This window comes from Lycorma delicatula, chromosome 5 (assembly GCF_047948215.1).
Source record: "Lycorma delicatula isolate Av1 chromosome 5, ASM4794821v1, whole genome shotgun sequence".
In the NCBI taxonomy this organism is placed as follows: domain Eukaryota; kingdom Metazoa; phylum Arthropoda; class Insecta; order Hemiptera; family Fulgoridae; genus Lycorma; species Lycorma delicatula.
The window spans coordinates 1890731-1911055 of NC_134459.1; the positions used below are offsets into that span (position 1 = coordinate 1890731).

The 20325-nt window shown below is 33.2% G+C and overlaps 1 protein-coding gene across 3 annotated transcripts in view; it reads right to left on the reverse strand.

Annotated features, from left to right (window-relative positions):
- Nucleotides 1–921: 921 nt before the first annotated feature.
- Nucleotides 922–20325, reverse strand: part of Max (MYC associated factor X) — a 48759-nt gene continuing 29355 nt past the window's right edge. The window contains exons 4-6 of one of the 3 annotated variants that reach the window (XR_012756348.1): nucleotides 17003–17154; nucleotides 11517–11615; nucleotides 1131–1147 (exon numbers count right to left, since the gene is read on the reverse strand). Coding sequence is in view for 2 of the 3 variants with exons in the window: in XM_075365501.1 (XP_075221616.1) it covers nucleotides 16988–17154 (167 nt within the window). In the remaining variant the exon portion in view is untranslated. Of the gene's footprint in view, nucleotides 1148–11516; nucleotides 11616–16535; nucleotides 17155–20325 lie in introns of those variants that run through there. The other 2 variants (XM_075365502.1, XM_075365501.1) reach the window with 2 other exon arrangements.

The following is a 20325-nucleotide window of genomic DNA, read 5'->3' on the forward strand; positions in this document are numbered from 1 at the left end:
CTTCTAGTAGAGATTGCAAATTGCACAGTATAGTTTGAAAATTAATTGTAGTACGCACAGCACGGGAAATATTCTATATGAATGGCTATCAAATCTGATAGCTTCTGTGAATTATTGGGTACAGATTTAGTTGTAGATTTCTATTGCAAAGCTTACCTAATAACTTTGTCCCTCTGCACAAAGAGAAAGACAGTCTGTCCAGCTACAAACTGAACTTATTAACATATGCAATAACGATTACAATGAAGGGTTTGTGTACAGGGCTGTGCATTTCTGTGGGCACATGATGACGAAAAACAATATATTTGGCTTACTAAAAACAAAAACTGTTTTAATATTTGCTTTCCTTAGTAACCCTGGCATGATATGTTATTTTCTTTGTAGAAGATATTGTTTCCAGAAAGGATTTGTGTTTCACGCCAGGTCAATTCTTGGAACAATTCGTGTCAGGTCAACTGGAACTTGTATATACAAAATTGCTGGAATCAGTGTTTTAATTGCTAATAAAGGCTTTGTCAGCATTATACTATTGACCCTTTTTTTTTTGCTAAAAAATGCTTCTTTTTTAAGTATTAAAAACATAGTGCCATATTCTAAAATTAAATGTATCAAAAGTTTGGGCGATTCATCTTAAACTTTCTGATCTTTCTCTTAAAATCTTGTAATCTCAATAAGCATATATATCATGATTTTACACCTTAAAGACGTATAATACTTCTTTATGTGTATAATACACAATGTGTATTATCCTGAAGGAGATATTAAAGCGTAATGCAATAAATTAATTAATTATCAATAAATAAAGTCCTTAAAAGGAGGTTCCACTTTATTTATTGTATTTCTCCAGTGGTTAAATAAATTCTGCACAAATTATCAACAGTGAGTTTGTGAAAGGCATGATAAAAATAAAAAAATAAAAACTTAACATAAATATGTTTATTACAACATGTAGTGCTGACAAGTAAAATCAAAATTATTAAAATAATTACAAAATAAAAAGTATTATAAATTGTATAATGTCACTATAATAATGCAATGAAACTTTAAACATGCACATTATCATTACCACTGTTTTAATTAATTTTATTAAATCACTGCTTATACTTTTACCATTTTTACTTATGTTTAGCAACTTCAGTTAACATCACTGCAAATAGAAATAATAATTGCATTAAATCAACAACAAAAAATGTGATATTAAGACTGTTCAAATTTCATTACCTAAAAGATTTTTTAAGTATCTATTCTTCTTCATAGTATTCAAGCTTCAGTAATATTTTTAGTAAATACACCTTTGGATATTAAACATAAATTGTCGAGTTGAAACTATGTAAGTTTAGGTGAACAGTGATAGTAAATTACTGAAATGTTATTTTACCAGTATATTTCTCCCAATATAAGTTATTAGATATATATTAAGATATCTAAAATATGAACTGGACACATAACATAATTAAAATGAAATTGTATAATTTTTAATAACAGGGCAAGTTTTCTGATAAGAACTGTATTTTTGTTAACGATACAAAATATAATAACAAATTTTGAAAAATTATATTCTGAATTTCTTGATTATAAGCGCACCCAAATTTTTCAAGAACAAAAAAGATTTAATGAAATTATAATGTGCTGAGACTACTTACTACTGTCAATAGATGATTTATCAAGAGTTACATTTAATTTAAAATACAATTTAAGTTGAACAAAAAAGGGATGCTTTTATATAAAAAGTTTAATTTTACTTTAGTCTCAAATATGACATGAGGTCACAAAAAATATTAACTGATAAGCAAACATGCCGTTTAATTAATTATGTTATTATATTTCTCTGAAACTGGTTAAAAGAATAATTAATTTTTGGGTTATGAATTAAAAAAATTAATGGGCACTGAAAAATTGAACTTTAAAAAAATAAAAATCGATCATACAGAAAAATTTCAATTGCTAATCAATTTATCAGCTAAAAATCTGGATTATCTTGTCACAGATCATAAACAGGAGATACTTAACAGATGACTTTTTAAATGCGTTAAATATAACTAAAACAGGCTATACAAATTATTCAATTACAAAAAAATTACAATGATTTTTTAAAACAGGAAGTGGCTCTTAAGATAAATGAGATCTTTGAGATTTGTATACAAAACTAAATTTTTCCAATACGAAGAGGATATCAGTTTTATACATGCAAATTCATTAAAAAGTAAAGTTTTAACTGAAACATTTAAACAAAAAAATTAGAACTGAAGAGAAATTCTTTAATCGGTGATAAAATAATATCTTGTTTAACACATTCAATCCCACATTATGAAATAGTTTCCTTCAAAATAACCCAGATGGCACATATTCATGTCACCTGGATTTTCACCACAGACCAGTGGCATGTAAATTCAGTGAGGAAATTGCACATGTATGTGCCGCTTCCTCACTGAATTCTATTACAATTTATTTCAATTGTTAAAAGTCTGAAACTTTAAAATAGTCCAGGGTTTGATGGGTTTTCACTCAGAATTCTTTTGGAAAAAACCGAATGACATGAAATTTGGACAGTAATTAGGGAACAGCTCAAGAAACAAAAGTTATATAGTGCCAATGTGTGCTTTTAACCTGGGGGTGGGCCACCCTTTTTCTCAAGGGTGAAAATTATTACATTCAAAATAACCGCAGAAATCGATGGAGTAGTAAATTCTAAGTAAAAAATGTTCTATAAAAATCTTTTGTAGTCAATACTTTCAACCATTGAACGATTTTTTACAAACAACTCAAAAACCTTATGTTTTGTCAAAAAATGATTAGCAAAAATGAAGCTTATAAAATAACGAAGTTTTTTTTTTGTAGATGTAATAGGAACCAGTTATGCCTCACTGAAGGTAACTTTTTGTTCACTGAAAACTGAAGTTGAACCTTTCAACGTAAAATAACGGAAAAACAGCAATTTTTAGAGGAAAACTTATACAATATTTTTCAAAGTACTTGAAAAGACCTTTGAAATTGGTTTTGGTAAAAGACATAAACAAGAATATTAACGGAGTTATGATGAAAACAAAATGGTTGTTTTGCTTTGTTGTAGAAAAGATCTGTAATGAAATAAATTACTCTTCCACAAGAATTGGAATTAAACGTATCCCTTCTGCAATTTACTTTAAGTAGTAACAATATGTTCTAGAATTTTGACCGGTTTGGAATGCCTAGATTTGAAAAAAGGTTGATTCAAATTTGAAAAATGTTTTGAAATTTCTTACAAAATTTTCTTTTTTTCATAATTCAAAAAGTACAGAAAATACATGAAAATATACTAGAGTACAAAAAAAAAATATATTTTTTTTAATGAAAATTTTTTTTTTTTTTTTTTGAACTTTGTGTGCGAGATGTATATAGGTGTATTGTACATGAATAGTCAGTAAATTTCCAAAACTGAAAGAATAAACATTGGTAGTAGTTTTTAATTTAAGTAAACATATGATTGCTAATTTTAATCATGAGGCCAGTTTGTAAGGTTTGGGACGTTGCAATAAATTATTATTGCATTAACAACAGTAAAAAGTTAATAATTCATTATAAATGCACCATTAAAAGATTTTAAGCTGTTGAAAACTAAGTTTTTTTCCGTTATTAGGGTTGATTGTAAGGGTTACAATGTTGTAACACATCATAAATTATGATTCAGCATATGGAACAATTTATTCTACACATTTAAATGAATTTGAGCTACAAAACACTTAAATTTATAATTTTAACAATTTTTTCATAAGCGGTGGTGAATACGGGTTGAAACAATGCATTAAATCATAAATTCATATTATAAACAGTAAAGGGTATTCATTATAAATGCACCATTAAAACATTTCAAACTGTTGAAAATTATTTATTTTTTTAAATTTCTTAATAAGGGATGGTTTCTAAGGGTTGAGATGTAGTAAAACGTCAAATTATATTCCACAGCATAAAATAATGTCTATTCTACATATTTAAACATGATTTCAATCTATGAAACATTTAAATTATGGTTTTTGAATTTTTTTGTTTTCACATCCAAAAAACAAAAAGCACACATCAGGAACTTAGAACTTTTGAAGCAGAGGGTTAGATAAGCTTAATTATAAATTTTCATGAAAATTGATGTTGTCCAAAAGAATTCTTAGGTAACACTCTAATTTTACCGTCAACACTGGACTATAAGTGGTTTATAGAGATGTGTAACACATATGTGAGTCAGGTATGTCAATACATCGAACAAAAGTAATGTAAGTTGGCATCACTGTTTTTACATTTTCTTTCTATCTGACTCTCGGTGTAGGTTGTTTTTTTACTGTGAATCTAACCTAAAACATTTGAAATGTGGTTTCTTTTGCTGCCTACTGTATATAGTATTTGAAAACCTAAAATATATAATATTATTTGTTGTGGAACATAGGTCTAAACAACATGTGTTGTTAAAGACTGATAGTGAAATTGACCATCAGTTGTAGATGATTCTGATGTTGGTTCTCTCTTCGGTACAGTTGGAGAAAGTGAGTACAGATGGTACTCAGTAGGATGTTCTGACTCACATGAAAATACTGGTAGTAATGTAAGTGAAAACAATGAATATAACTAAGAAAGAGTTGATCTTTCTATGGGAATAAACCCAAACAGTCTGTTAGTTAATAATCCAGATGTTGAATTTGTTCATGTCCATAATGGAGAAAATGATTTACTTGATCCTAATGTTCTTGCTGTTGTGGATGGTACTCATAAAAATTGTCAAAAATCAAGGGAAAAACACAAATAATCTCCCTAAGATTCACAATTTTGTTGGTCAAGAACAAATACACATTGATTCTACAAACCCAATAGAATATTTGACAATATTTTTTGATGACAATCTTAAGAATAAAATTTGTTTTTGGATAAATAAACTTGCTACAGTTATTCAAGTAATTCCTTTACCATGGCGTTCTAACACGAACCAGAGGGAACTATCAATTTAGAAAAGCTAAAAGTTTTTCGGCCTTTGCCTGCTAATGGGTAATTTACATTTGTCATCTCTTCAGCATTTCTGGTCTACATTGCCATTACATGAGCATCCGATTTTTAGTAAAACAATGTCCAGGAATCGTTTTCAAGCTATTTTGTATTGGCTTTGTTTTTATGATTCTGACACTGATTCAAATGCACATAAACTTCATAAAGTAGATAATGTAAGAGTTATCTTTTGAATAGTTTTATCAAAGCTTCAATCCTGGTAAAAATCTATCTCTTGAAAAAGCCATAATTCTACGGTAGGGAAGACTGTTTTTTGGAGAATATATTGTCGGTCATGCCAAGTGTCACAAAGTGCAAAATTTGCTAAAAATGAAGTATTGCTATGAGACTATGTTATTTTTTGTGTAGTTTTTATTGAAACTACCTGCATAACTTTGTTCATTACCCATATTTTTAACATGTTGAGTGCCGTGGCCACCAATTGACGCCAGCCGGATAATCATATCAGTGGCCGATGGCACCTTGTGTAGTTACATTGAACACAGTCCACTGTTGTTGGCATTTTAGTTTTTATTCTTATTCTTTACTTGGCGTGTTAACAGAATACTTAATGTTGTAAAATTGCTTGTGGTCATGAATTTTTCCTTTACTTTTTTAATGGCCGATAGTGAAATCCTGGCTCTGTCTCGATCAAAGAGACAACAATTTTATGTTAAAAACAAAATATCTGCTGAAGAACTAGTATTTTGGAAAATAAGAGTAGCGACAGTGAATTATTGCCGATATTGTGTCTGAATATGACTATTTAGATGATAATAATGTTGAATCGGATAGTGAAACTGATATAAATGAAAATTTTACAGATACTGTGCAAACAATAAACATAGACACTGAAAATAATGATGTATTATTCAAATAACTGACATTACACCTTTGTAACTGACATTACACGACGACTAACTGAAAGAATACAAATAAGAAAGTGTGGGTAACTGAATCACCGGAATTAAAAAAAATTATTTTGTTGAAAATCCTGGTCTTTGTATTCCCGTTCCAATTGATGGTAAGCCAATAGATTATTTCAACAATTTTTTGATGACAATTTTTATGACTTTATTTTAAATGAAACAAATAATTATGCAGAAGTTCTCAGGACAAAAATTAATCAACCTAAATCTCATTTGGCATCGTAGAAAACTGTGATAAAAGCCAAGTTTTGCATGTTTCTGGGACTATTTTTACATATGAGAAACGTTAAATTGAATAGAATCAAAGATTATTGGTTTACCCACTGCTTGCATAATTTACTGGCTTTCCATAATTACATGGGCTGAAATAGATTTACAACAATGCTAAGAGCTCTTCATTTTTGTAATAATGAAAAAGCAAAAGTAATGGTTTACATACAATACAATCTTTAATTGATTTTTTTTAAATAAAAAAATGGTTAATTTGTACTACCCTAAAAAGGAATTGGGCATAGACAATTTATGGTTTTGTGGCACGGGCACCTAATATTCTGACAGTAGATAAATAACAAGAAACATAAACATAGTTTAAAACTTTACCTTCTTACTGAGCCTAATGGAACCATTTTAAAAACTATTGTTTATAGTGGCACTGTGGATGACCAGGGTGATAAAGGACATGCATCAATTTGTTTTATAGTTAATGAAAGAAAAAATTTAATGTCAGACATTTACTTTATACAGATAGTTATAATTCTTATGATTTATCAGACTTAAAACTTACCTGGCAGGTAAGTCTAAGAGGTAATCGAAAATATATGCCAAAAGAAGTTGTAAAATCTAATTTGAATGTAGATGAATCTGTAATACAATATTAGAAAAAGGTAATCGTTGGAAAATGGTGAGATAAAAGAGACCTTTTATACATAACCAAATTCAAAAACGAATATGTTGAGACCGCTAACAGAAGGGGGCAGATAAAACTTAAACCAAACCCTATAGTTCAATATAATAAACATACGGCATACACAGTAGTATTAAAAGTCGCCGAATTAAATTTCTGTGGTCGATACAAGCAGCGTCATCTCTCGGACAACCAAAGAACTATGTAGTACGATGTCTGATGAGTGTATGTACAAAATTTCATCACGTTTCGTCACTACAGCCTCGAGTTATTCGGCCGCGTACGTCGTGTTCATGCGACCTTGTGCGAGCTGGCGACATGGAACAAAGTATAAAATTTTTTTGCCGACAAACTTATTCTACGACACAGCAAGCATTCGGTGATGAAGCCGCATCTCGTACAACATAAACGTGTTGGAAGCGGTTTAAAGACTGTAGAGAGTCGTTGGACGACGACGAACGAAGCGGGAGACCGTAAACAACTGTTCACGACGAAAGCCGTGGCAAAAGCGCGTACACTTTTGCTCGAACAACCTCATCTTACCCTTTAGGCCACAGCAGAAGAGCTAAACATCGGTAAAGACGTGGTACGTACTATTCTAACAAGAAAAATGAATCGCCGACAGTGTGCTCTCGTTTCGTTCCACACTTCTTGACCGAAGAACTAAGACAGATGTGTCTTTATTGCGCTCAAGACTTGGTTTTTGCCGATAGCGACCCGATTTTTTTTTGCAAACAATTGTAACTGGGGTTGAAAGCTGTTGCTTCATGTACGATCCGCAAACGCAGCGTCAATCCACCGCTTGGTCGAGTCCTGGAGCACAAAAATCGGCGAAAGTTGATTGCATTCTTCGACTCAAAGGTTCCGATTCATCATGAATTTGTCCGAACCGGTCAAACCATGAATTCTAAATTCTATTTGGATTCGTCAAATCCGGCCCGAATACCGGAACCGAGCGGTTGGACTCTCCTGCACGACAATATGGCAACAGTTTTAGCATGTTATTATGCCGCAAATCAAATAACCATCTTATCTCACCTGATTTGTATATTTTCTGTTCCCGTAACTGAAGTTGAAGATAAAAGGCCGCTTTTTCGATGACATTGGCTTGTACCGAGCAGTTGGAAGGCGATCCCACAAAGTGACTTCTCCAGAACGTTTGACGGGCTCTACCGGCGCTGCAACGAGTGTATAACTAGAGAAGGATTCTATGAGTAAATTTATTTATCTTTAAATCTGTATTTTTATTTAATTTAGTTTGGGAACTTTTCAGACATACTGTGTAGACGACCAAGTTCAAATGCTTGCATATTATCCCGGTGCAAGTAAAACGATTAGGTGGCATAAGAAACTGGGGATCCATACAATTGAAATGATGCTCGACGCATACAAATTGTATCAAAAATTGATATCGAATAACTTGTCGCTTTTTGATTTTCGACTTGCAGAAATAGAACTGCTCCCAGAAGATGAATCACGATTGGAAAAAAATCTCATCATGGAGTACAATTATTAGACACTACATGGGGAAAAGTGATGTCGTTGGAAAAGGTTGTGCTCTCCAGAAAAAGTGTCATCGGTGCTCTAAAGAGAAAAATGCAAGGACACCGTATATTTTTGCAAAACTTGTCCTGACAATCCTGGTTTATCTTTGAGTGTTTTGAGCCATACCATAAGTGATTTTTTTTTCTATAAAATGTATTTTATTTTTCTACATATTATTTCTATATTTGTAGTGTATGTAATATTATTCATATGTAATTTTTGTGCATTTGTGTGTGAAGTGTTATATTGTGTATGCACTTGCGTGTCGGTTTAGCAAATATCTTTATGAATACTATATAATGTAATGTTTAAAACTTTTAATATAATGTTATACGAACAATATAGTTTGATAGTCTACCCGTGTAAACATCGATTGGAATTGATAATTTACTATATTCAATAATAAATTACTGTCCTCTAGTTTTAAATTTATATAACATAAATTCCTCCCTGTATGAATCACGAGACCTTGCCGACGGTGACGGAAGCTTGAGTGCTCAGCGATACAAGGTAGCTAGACCGAAGGTGCAACCATATCAGAGAGGTATCTGATGAGAGCTAGATTAAAGAACGATTCCTGAAAATGGGCAGCGGCTCTTTCAGTAGTTGTTAAGGGTAGATCAGGGCATAACAGCCATATGAACATCATTCTATCTTCTGAGCGCTGTGCAGCTGAAAGCGATGTAAAACTACAGCTGTTTTTTTCCAAGAAAATGTAGCTCTCTGCATTTTCATGTAACAAAGATGGAGGACCTTCCTTGGTAAAATATTCTGAAGGTAAACTAGTCCACCGTTCGGATCTCCGGGTGGGAACTACTAATGAAGGGGTCACGAGAAAATTAAAAAATACCATTCTACGAGTCGGAGCGTGGAATATTAGAAGTCTAAAAAAGGTTGGTAGGTTAGAAAATTTAAAAAGGGAAATGGACAAGTTAAATGTAAATGTAGTAGGAATTAGCGTGGTTCAGTGGGAAGAGGAAGACAACTTTAGGTCAGGTGATTTTAGAATAATTAACTCAGCATCAAATAAAGGGCAGACAGGAGTAGGTTTTGTAATGAACAAGAAGGTTGGGAAGAGAGTAGAGTATTTCAAAAAGCTTAGCGATAGAATCATTGTAATAAGGATAAAATCAAAACCTAAGTTGACAACGATTGTTAATGTCTATAAGCCTACAAGTGCCCGTGATGATGATGAGTCGAATGTGTATACAAAGAAATTGACAAAACAATTAAGTACATAAAAGGGTATGAAAATTTAATAACAGTTAGATTGGAATGCAAGCAAGGAAATATTGTGGGTGAATACGGGCTGGGCACAAGGAATGAAAGAAGGGACCGACTTATTGAGTTTTGCAAATAGTATTATTTAGTAGTAGCCAACACTCAGTTTAAAAATCATAATAGAAGAATATATATATAGGAAAAGCCTGGTGTATAGGGACAAGGGAAGCAATTTTAGGCCACAGATTAATATTAGAAGGAAGATTAAAGAAAAACAAACCAACATACTTGGCATTTATAGACATAGAAAAGGCATTCGATAACGTAGACTGGAATAAAATGTTCATAGTTTTAAAAAAATTAGGGTTCAAATATAGAGATAGAAGAACAATTGCTAACGTTTACAGGAACCAAACAGCAACAGTAATAATTGAAGAATATAAGAAAGAAGCCGTAATAAGAAAGGGAGTCCGACAAGGATGTTCCCTACCCCCGTTACTTTTTAATCTTTACATGGAACTAGCAGTTAATGATGTTAAAGAACAATTTAGATTCGGAGTAACAGTACAAGGTGAAAAGATAAAGATGCTACGATTTGCTGATGATATAGTAATTCTAGCAGAGAGTAAAAAGGATTTAGAAGAAACAATGAAAGGCATGGATGAAGTCCTACGCAAGAACTATCGCATGAAAATAAACAAGAACAAAACAAAAGTAATGAAATGTAGTAGAAATAACAAAAATGGTCACTTAATGTGAAAATAGGAGGAAAAAAGATTATGGAGGTAGAAGAATTTTGTTATTTGGGAAGTAGAATTACTAAAGATGGACGAAGCTGGAGCGATATAAAATACCGAATAGCACAGGCGAAACGAGCCTTCAGTCAGAAATATAATTTGTTTACATCAAAAATTAATTTAAATGTCAGGAAAAGATTTTTGAAAGTATATGTTTGGAGTGTTGCTTTATATGGAAGTGAAACTTGTACGATCGGAGTATCTGAGAAGAAAAGGTTAGAAGCTTTTGAAATGTGGTGCTATAGGAGAATGTTAAAAATCAGACGGGTGGATAAAGTGACAAATGAAAAGGTGTTGCGGCAAATCGATGAAGAAAGAGCATTTGGAAAAAACATATTAAGGCATCCTGGAATAGTCACTTTAACATTGGAAGGGCAGGTAGAAGGAAAAAATTGTGTAGGCAGCCTACGTTTGGAATATGTAAACCAAATTGTTAGGGATATAGGGGGTATACCAAAATGAAAAGACTAGCACTAGACAGGGAATCTTGGAGAGCTGCATCAAACCAGTCAAATGACTGAAGAAAAAAAAAGCCAGAAATTAATTTAAACATCAGGAAAGCATTTTTTAAAGTATATTTTGGAATGTAGCTTTATATGGAAGTAAAACTTGAACAATCAGAGTATCTGAGAAGAAAAGATTAGAAGCTTATGAAATGTGGTGCTATAGGAGAATGTTAAAAATCCTGAGGGTGGATAAAGTAACAAATGATGTTATAGCAAACAAATGTTAAAGTAACAAATGATGTTATAGCAGATGTTGTAGCAAACTGATGAAGAAAGCATTTGGAACAATATAGTTAAAAGAAAACACAGACTTATAGGCCACATCTTAAGGCATCCTGGAATAGTTGCTTTGATATAAGGAACAGATAGAAGGGAAAGATTGTGCAGGCACAGGCAGGCAACATTTGGAATATGTAAAATAAATTGTTAGGGATATAGGATGTAGGGGGTATACAACATGAAACGACTGGCACTAGATAGGGAATCTTGGAGAGCTGCATCAAACCAGTCAAATGACTGAATAAAAAAATAAATTGATTTTAAAAGAAACAATGATTCAGATAATAAACTAACTATACTGCAAATGAAATAAAATTGATTAAGTACTAACCTTACGTCTAGTCAGCGCCATATGGCGCAGTGTGGTCCTACAGAACATGCATTTATTCAGGGGGCCAACAGCGCCAAAAGGTGTCACATTTATTTATGTCTAAAATCAAAATTAGCCTCAAAATATTAGTAAACCACCCTTTTTTTATTCAAATTATTATTTAAAAAAAAAATTAAGTTGGGTTTACAGAATATTTTCATGGGATTTGGTACCACTCAGTGTTATACAAATAATCACTATTTTCAACACTTCTTGATTTTACTTTATAGAAAAAGTGGTTAACATCAGTTAGTTACTTTTTATACAATTATGAATATCACTTAGTGAATTTTAGTTCAATAATACTATATTTATTTTAGTTTAATAATAGTTAACGTAGAAAGAAGTGTAACTGGTTTAGTTCACGGAGATTAATTTTAATAAATATAATTACATTACATAAAGGAACAGTATAATTAAAAATAATATTATAATAATATTACAAGTGATATAAAGTTAAAAAATAAATATTTTCTAAGATTTTTTATTAAATAAAATATCGTATAAATGTTAAAAAAATACGATGAGTTACATAAATCATAATTATTTTAGACAAAAACAGTTATACATCAGCTGTTTATAATTTCTCTCTATTCTATTCCCACCAAAACTTTACGGATTATCCTTATAGGGTTATGATTTGGTGCTTGTTATTAAAGTTGATGCTAGTGTATTGTGTTAAAAAGGGGATTAATATTAGTTTTAACTTAACTGAATTTTGATTAACTAAAGGTACAGTTTAAATTAAGGTTTTTATTATTACAATAATATTTAAAAACAATTATGTTTTGAACGACAATGAGAATGTCTTAGAGGAATTCTTAACAAGTAGTGTTGATGAAAATTATACATCACTGTCGCAGGATGACTCTGACAATGATCCAAATTATGTACCGAGAAGTGAAGGGAGAAGAATACGATAAATCATCTGAAGTTGTTAGTAATGTATATCTAATTTACTAAAAAAATATTAATGTTCCATAAAAACAGTTAATAATACAAAGATTTCTGAAGCAGCTGAAGGTAATGTCAAGTAAATCTTACTATTCTGAAAAAGGAAGTTAAATAAAACCACTAAAAACATGGAAGAAAGCAGACAAATCAAAATGGGGAAAAAATATTGTCAAAAAATTGAGGTATTCCTGTGTGCCTTATAGAGAACACTTAATAAACAGACCAGCAAAATTACCAAAACCTACTCGCTGTTCAAAATGCAGGTTCTTATGTGTAAAAAAATTCTAAGAAATTGAGAGAAATGAGTTATGTAAACAATTCTGAGGTTTACACGATTATAACCGGATTAGATTTTATATCACATTTATAAGGATGATTCTAAAATAAGTGTCAAAATTCTTTTGAAAATACGTTGTGTAATGGGTTGATATTAAAGGCCTTTCAGGGAAAAAATGAAAGAAGTATATTTGTCAGAAGGGGTAGATCAACTCCAGGTAATAAACAGTGTGCAGGACAGATGAATGTTGTGAAAAGAGCACATAAGAATCTTTCCCGGCAATGGAAATCACATTATTGTAGGAGGTCAAGTGCTAGAAAATACTAAGATTGAAATTTATCGATTTTAAAAATGCACTCGCTTTATAGAGAACTTTGCAAACAAAGGAAATTAAAACCGGTTTGTCAGTTTTATATATCGAGAATATTTTAGGTTTGTAGAATATCTTCTACAAACCGAAGAAAGAACAATGTTTAACTTTCATAAAGAGTAATGAAAAGAAAGATTAAAATACGATATCAGAATGAAAGAAATGTATGATAGACATCAAGTAAGGAAAGTAGATGATAATAAAACAAAAGAAGATAACAACAAAAAGACACCTACAATGGTTTCTACATTTGTGACAGTAACTTTTGGCATGCAGAAAATTTTGCAAATTTCACATTCGGAAGTTTCACTTGTGTAATATGCACATAAACTCAATGTGTACAATCTGACTGTTTACGAAGGTATGTCTGGGCAAGGAGTTTGTTATTGCTGGAACAAAATGAATGGGAGGAAAGGAAGCCCTAAGTTGGTTCTGCTCTGTTGAAGTGGTTAGAAGCACTACGTATTTCTGTAAAAGAAGTATTGTTGTTCTCTGACACCTACGGTAGTCATAACTGCAACCAGATTGTTGCTGCTACTCTGTGATTAATACAAACATTGAAGTAATTGAACATAAATTTCTTGATCACACTCATAAGGAATGCGATTTTATACATTCTGCTATCGAGACAGAAAAACAAAAAAAGGGCAGTTTATGGAATGAGTGGGTGGATCAACATTTTTCAAAGTGTAAGATCGTGCAGAAATAAAAATAAAAACCTGGGCCCATATCATGTAACAGCTGAAATTCAGTAACTTCTTAGATTTACATGCACTTGCAAACGTAATGATTAAAAAGAGATCTGTATATGCAAATAATGAGGAATGAAAATAAAATCACTTCAATTTGAAAAGACATCACCAGGAAATATTTTTTACAGGTATGAACACAATGGACCCTATTTAGTAATTAATGTTATAGGCCAAGGTTCCCTTGAAATACTAAATCATAGCATCAGTTATATAAGTCTGCATTTCCTATCTCTGACCAGAACAAAAAGGGTTTGTACAAGTTATGCGAAACTGAAGCAATACCTGAAGGTTATCATGGATGGTATAAGAACTTACCAGCTGTGGTTAAAAATGATATCAAACCTGAACCTCATCTTTCAGAAAAAAGTAAATCAGAAAATTCTTTGTTTATTTGCTGAAATATTAAAAATATGTTTCAGTATTTTTTCTTCTGTGATAATATTTTACAGTCTAATAGTTTAGTAGTTATAATTCATTTGAAGCACTGATTGAAAGGTTATGGCGAAACAAGTCAAAAACTGAATAAATTGTTTAAAATGTGTTTATGAAAAAAATCACTAACTACATATTTTTTTTTTTATAACTGTAGTAGTATTAGTCAACTAATACTTTGCATAATTGGTGTAAAACGTTGCATTAAATGTATGATAAAAGCACCTGTAGCAGTCAATTAAGAAAAACATAATTGATTTTTCCGTGCAATTTCACCGTTAGATGTTGTTATTCTCAACTAGTGCAAAAGTGCATGTAGAGACTTTTGGCATGACAGCGATGCTAAAACAAAATTTTTTATTTCTTTTATTTAATAAAAGACATAAATAGGAGATTAAATTGTACAACTTTGTACACTTGATGGATTTATTTTAAACACACTGGTATACACTGACAAAGGCATACTAGTAAAACCAGAAAGAGGCCACACTTGCGCAGTTGTTATGAAGTTTATGAAACAATACATTGGAAAAAAACATACTCTATTTCGAGATAATTTCTGCAATCGTGTAATTCTGGCCGAACACTTGATGGACGCAGACTAATATGTGTGGCACTCTTCAACAAAAGAAAGAGGACAATCCTGCAATAGTTAAACAACAAAAGTTAAGGAAAGGTGAGCAGGTTAGTCGGCAAAAAGGGGACATCACAGTGATGAATTAGAGGAAAAAAGAAGCGTGTTTTGACTATATTGACAACTCTTGGACCTGAAATGGGTGATATGAGAAACAACCAAGGAAAATTACATCCAAGCCTAGCACAGTTGTTGCTTATAATAAGTCAAAGAAAGGTATTGACAAAAGTGATGAAATGTTTACTACTCTGCTTCCAGAAAATCTCTGCATTGGAACATAAGAGTATTTTTTCATTTGATAGATGCCAGTCTACAGAGTAACATGTACATCTATTTGAAGCAATGCCCAGACTCCAAGATGACTTACCTGAAATTTAGAGGCATCATAAAGAGAATTTAATGCAGGTGCAGCCTACTCCTTGTGCTATGTGTTCCAGATGACCCCCTGGTTCAGCACGTTCCTGTGAAGCTAGAGAAGAGGGTAAAGTGCCACAACTGTGACAAACAAGTACAGCCAAACTACTTTTTATATGTGCGATATTTGTACAGATGATAAGGACAAAATTTTTAGACTTAGTATGCCAGTGTTTCAGAGTATGGCACCAACATATGAGCAAAATAACTAGAGACTTTCATTGTCTTAAGAAACACATATGTTTACAAGATTTTCAATCGCTTTATTTTAGAGTTTATAAAACATAATTGGCCGTATGTAAAGCATATGTCACAGATAAAAATAATAAAAAATTATGGATACAAGAATTTGATACAGAGTACTGGTTATTTGTGATAAAACGCACATTTAAAACAATTTTCAGTTTTGGTTTGCAGAGAGTCATGTATGCGATGGCGTGTGCTCTGGTGAGGTCTTTGTTGTTTATTGTTGGTGTGAGAAAATGAAATACCTGACACATATATGCGCCACGTGGGAGTGAACGTATTAGGACACAATCGGTCAGCTGTTGTTATTATTAAATACTATACAGACAGTAATACAACAGTTATTGACTCCAAAAATCAAACAAATTAATATTGTGGTATTTGCAGACAATAAAACTGTACAGCTAGCAACCCTGCATTAACAGGTTCATTTTGTTTACAAAGTTTATTTGAATTTACAAAGTCATGGACTTATGTAACCAGTGACATTAAAGTTGCTGGCTCTATATCAAGACTGGTGCATTTGCAGCAATGTGATCAATTTCTAGTAGAAAGTTTCTAACATTGTGTCATGTACCTCTTATATTGTTTGTGCTCTAGACTTGGATCTGTTTGAACATTTACCTTTAATTTTAAGGTACAACCCAACTTTTAATAAGTGAAAATAACTGGAAAAAACCAAACCTTATAACTGAAAAAAGAAAGGTAAATTATTCAATGCCTTGCTCAAAAATTAATGGCCAGTAAAATAACTTTTAGTTGTGGATTTTTCTCCGGCTATAAAACTGATTTACTTTCAACAAAGTAAAATTAATTATTTTTTTGAATGGATTGTAATGAGAACAATGTAGTAGAATGTAAAAAAATATTTTCGATTAAGGAAATAATAAAAACAACAATGTCATTAATAAAAACAATAATATATATCATAATTCATTACAGGTATTTGCAAATTTGAGAATGTAAATTTAACAAATTAATTTTATATGGAAAATTATGGTATATGATAGAATAAAAATTACAATTATAAAGCCAAATATCCCCTGGGATGTCATCCACTCACTCAATCGATTCTTACAGTTATTATGCCCACAAAAAGTAGGAAATAATAACCAAATGTGTAATAATTGCAACAGCAATAAAAATAAAAATCTTATAACATCCCCTTCGCCAAGCCAAATCATTAGACAGAGGCATACTTACTATATAAAGACATTCATGCTTACATACATACATACTTACTTACATACATACATACATACAAACAGACAGCATTTTATTATGTATTTATTTCATTAATATAATATGATAAAACATCGGCAAAATACTGGTTGTTGAAGGTAATCCAGTTTATCACAGTACACTCACTTTCAGTTTTTTTGTTTTCCTTGTCGATGATCTAGTAGCTTCAGAATCTGAAGTATCTGACTCTGATTCTCTTGGATATCCTCTTTCAAGTGTAATTTCACTTGATTCGGCAGCATAATTGCCAGTAGCCTTGGCTTTTTCCAAAGTGCGAACTGTGCAAACAACATTAATATCACTGAAAAGTTACAATATCCTACTGGATCTTGTAAACAATTACTTAAAAGAGAATAATATATATGTTTGCTCACACAAGATGCCCATTTTTTTAAAAATCAACATAAAATGTATGGGTGCAAATATTAAAAGTGAAAATTTCCAAGCAAACCTATGTGGTATTGCGGTATATTATAGTGATTTGGTTTGTTTAAATATACTGTTTTGATGCATAGGCAATTTGTTTTGATTTTAAAATCGCCTAAAAATTATGAGTCACAGCCAGTAATACTGTAATTTTCCAATTACTCTCCATCCTGTGAGAACTGTAGATAACATTAATCAATGGCTAATCCTTTGTTTCTTGAATTTGGAGGAGTCTCAGTGAAACACAATATCTATATCATCTTAATCAAGTAAATATTGAATCCATGTTCAGTTTACATTTCAGTAAATTAATAAATATGAGATCTATAAATCACTGGCGTTCATTTACTACTGGAAAAAAATGAAAAGTTATTCATGAATTATGGACAACAGTAATCACATAGCAAACAGTAAAAATGACATTCTGGAATTCTGTATAAAAGATTGGAGAATTAAAAATGGAACTTAAACAGCAACATTAAAAATAAAGAGCATTTGCACCAGTTGTTGAGACAGTTTTACTAGGGGATTCCCTTTTTTCTGGCATAACTCCTTTCCTGTAACTCCTATCTCAAAACCCCCCAGGATCTATGGGTTCCAGCTCCTTTCTGAATCCCTACCCCACCCCTGCCATCCCAAATCTGACCCCGAATTTGGGTGGATACGTTTTTGGGCCCTCACCTCATACCCCCCCCCCACGATTTTGGCAAGTGGATACTATACAGAAGCGGAATTTAACGAAGATGTTCCACACACAGTTTTTGCAATTGAACTTTTGGTTTGGCCATGGAATGCAGAAAATCACTTCCATTGATGGATCTAGCAGAACCAGGTAGCTCGAAGCCCCTGGCACTCCTAACCTGAAGGGAGAGTATGTATGGCAAGGGAATGAAATGTAGTCAGATGTCATCAGAAGAGGAAAAATCAGTAATGGGGACTATGGATGAACTATGACTATGGATCAGTCAATTGGGTCTACTGGTGTTTAATTTAAAACAAAACTCTGGAGCAGGACTGGCAAAGAACATTATGACCCAAGAGAGAAGGAACTATGTAGAATATATAAGGTTTTTAAGGGTCTGAAGGAGTTGTCACTGCCCTTGACAACTCCTCACACAGGCAACCCAAACTGAAGGCTTCTGAGAGCATGAAATAAGAGACCAGCTAGGTACTGATCTATCTGACGAGGACTTGGTCGCAGTAGCTGCCAGAAGATGGCCAGTGGAAATAATTTCAAAGGTTCCCCAAGTCGAGAATCTACCAGATGAAGGGGACATAATCAGTTTCTGTGACTTAAATGGTCAATCAGAAAGACGAGATTGCTCTGTCTGTGGTGTGGTTGGGGTGGTCTCTGGTGACAGTAAAGAATGGCTTGGTTATTATAGGCAGGGAGCAATCTGTGAGCCGCCACCTGGGACCTGGATTCATTGGGTAGCAGCCAATCGACCCTTAAGCAAAATCATTGTGGTTTTCTCTGGGCTGAAAATCATCTTGTCAGAGTGTCTCACAAGCATGAGCAGCTTGGAACCCTACCTCGTTAAGTGAATCTCCTTCAGTCAGTAGCAGCATGTTGTCAGCATAAGCGACGACATGACAACCTTAAACGCAACATCGAATCAAATTCTATGATCCAAAGAAGAGGACTCAGAACACTGTCTTGAGGGCATCCTTTAGTTAAGGTCTTACAAACTTCTGACCCGCCGTCACACAGGGAAACGGTCCGATGGCTGAAATAACTTGAGAGTACTTCTAGTTCATTTCGTGTACACTTACACTTCTGCATCTGAAACAGGGCAGAGCCACCATAAGTTGTTAAATGCCCTGGATATGTCCAGAAAAATCCAGTACATATTTACATGGACTAGAGGAAGCTATATCCATCACCTTTAATATGGCATCCTCAGGGCTCTTGCCCAGATGGAAACCATACTGGTTGTCCATTAGCAAATGATCAGTGGCCAATTTAACATTAATAAGCATATAAAGGATCTTCTCAGAAACCTTGCCAATCACAGGCAAGAGCGTTAGTGATGGTAACAACTAACAGTGGTATCTTTTTTGCCACCTTTTAACAACAGCAAGTCTTCAAGCTTCCAACACGCCGGAAAGTGGCTAGCAAAGAGCAACCTATTATTTATTCTAGTTAAAGGACAAGGACGACTAGAAGCGCTCGGATGAGGAGCTCCACTGTGATAAAATCATATCTGGGGGGCCTTGTGCTGTGCCATACTACAGATCATCTGGAGCACATCTGCCTCAGTCATCGCAAAAGACTGTAAATCGGTCTCAAAAGCTGTGACTTCCCGCCTGACAACCCGATGGAATGAAACCTCACCCACCATAGTGTTATCTGGGAGCAAATCATTCAGCAAAATGTTAAGAACATGGTCCTTATCAATTACCACACCCTCACAGGTTGACAAGGCTGAAAAGAGGACATCTTTCCTGTGCTTATGTCCAAGAACTCTATACAAAACACCCCATGGATCTCTAGTTCCTTGCTCCTGAATGAAAGAATGCCAGGAATTACGCCTGGAGGACCTAATGCTATGAAAGTATCTAGCCCTCGCTCTACAGTAATCTGCAGTTAGGACCACACACCGATCAGCATCACCCTCTTGTAGCACAGCCCTTCTGAGTTGGTTCACAGACTGTTTCATTGCTATCAGAGACCACCAACCAGGTATACGTTCCTGGCGAGTGCCTCTAGGAATGGCGGCTTCAGCTGCCGCCACCACTGCAGAAGTAAAATTTTCTGCCAGGACATCTAATGGCAGGTCATCAAGGTTTCAAAAAATCTACAGTCTGGACACCAACAAAGAGGAAAATTTCGGCCAGTCCGTTCTCCTATGCAGGAAGCGCCCCTGGCAAACAGGAAAGTGTCCCTCATAGTCATCGGGCAGGTCATCCACTATTTCAAAAAGTATCAACCGATGATCGCTAGAACAGTCGTCGACCACAGACCAGTCAAGGACCATGCCAGGGATGTCCCTACTAACAGTGATGTCAATATTTGCACCTGA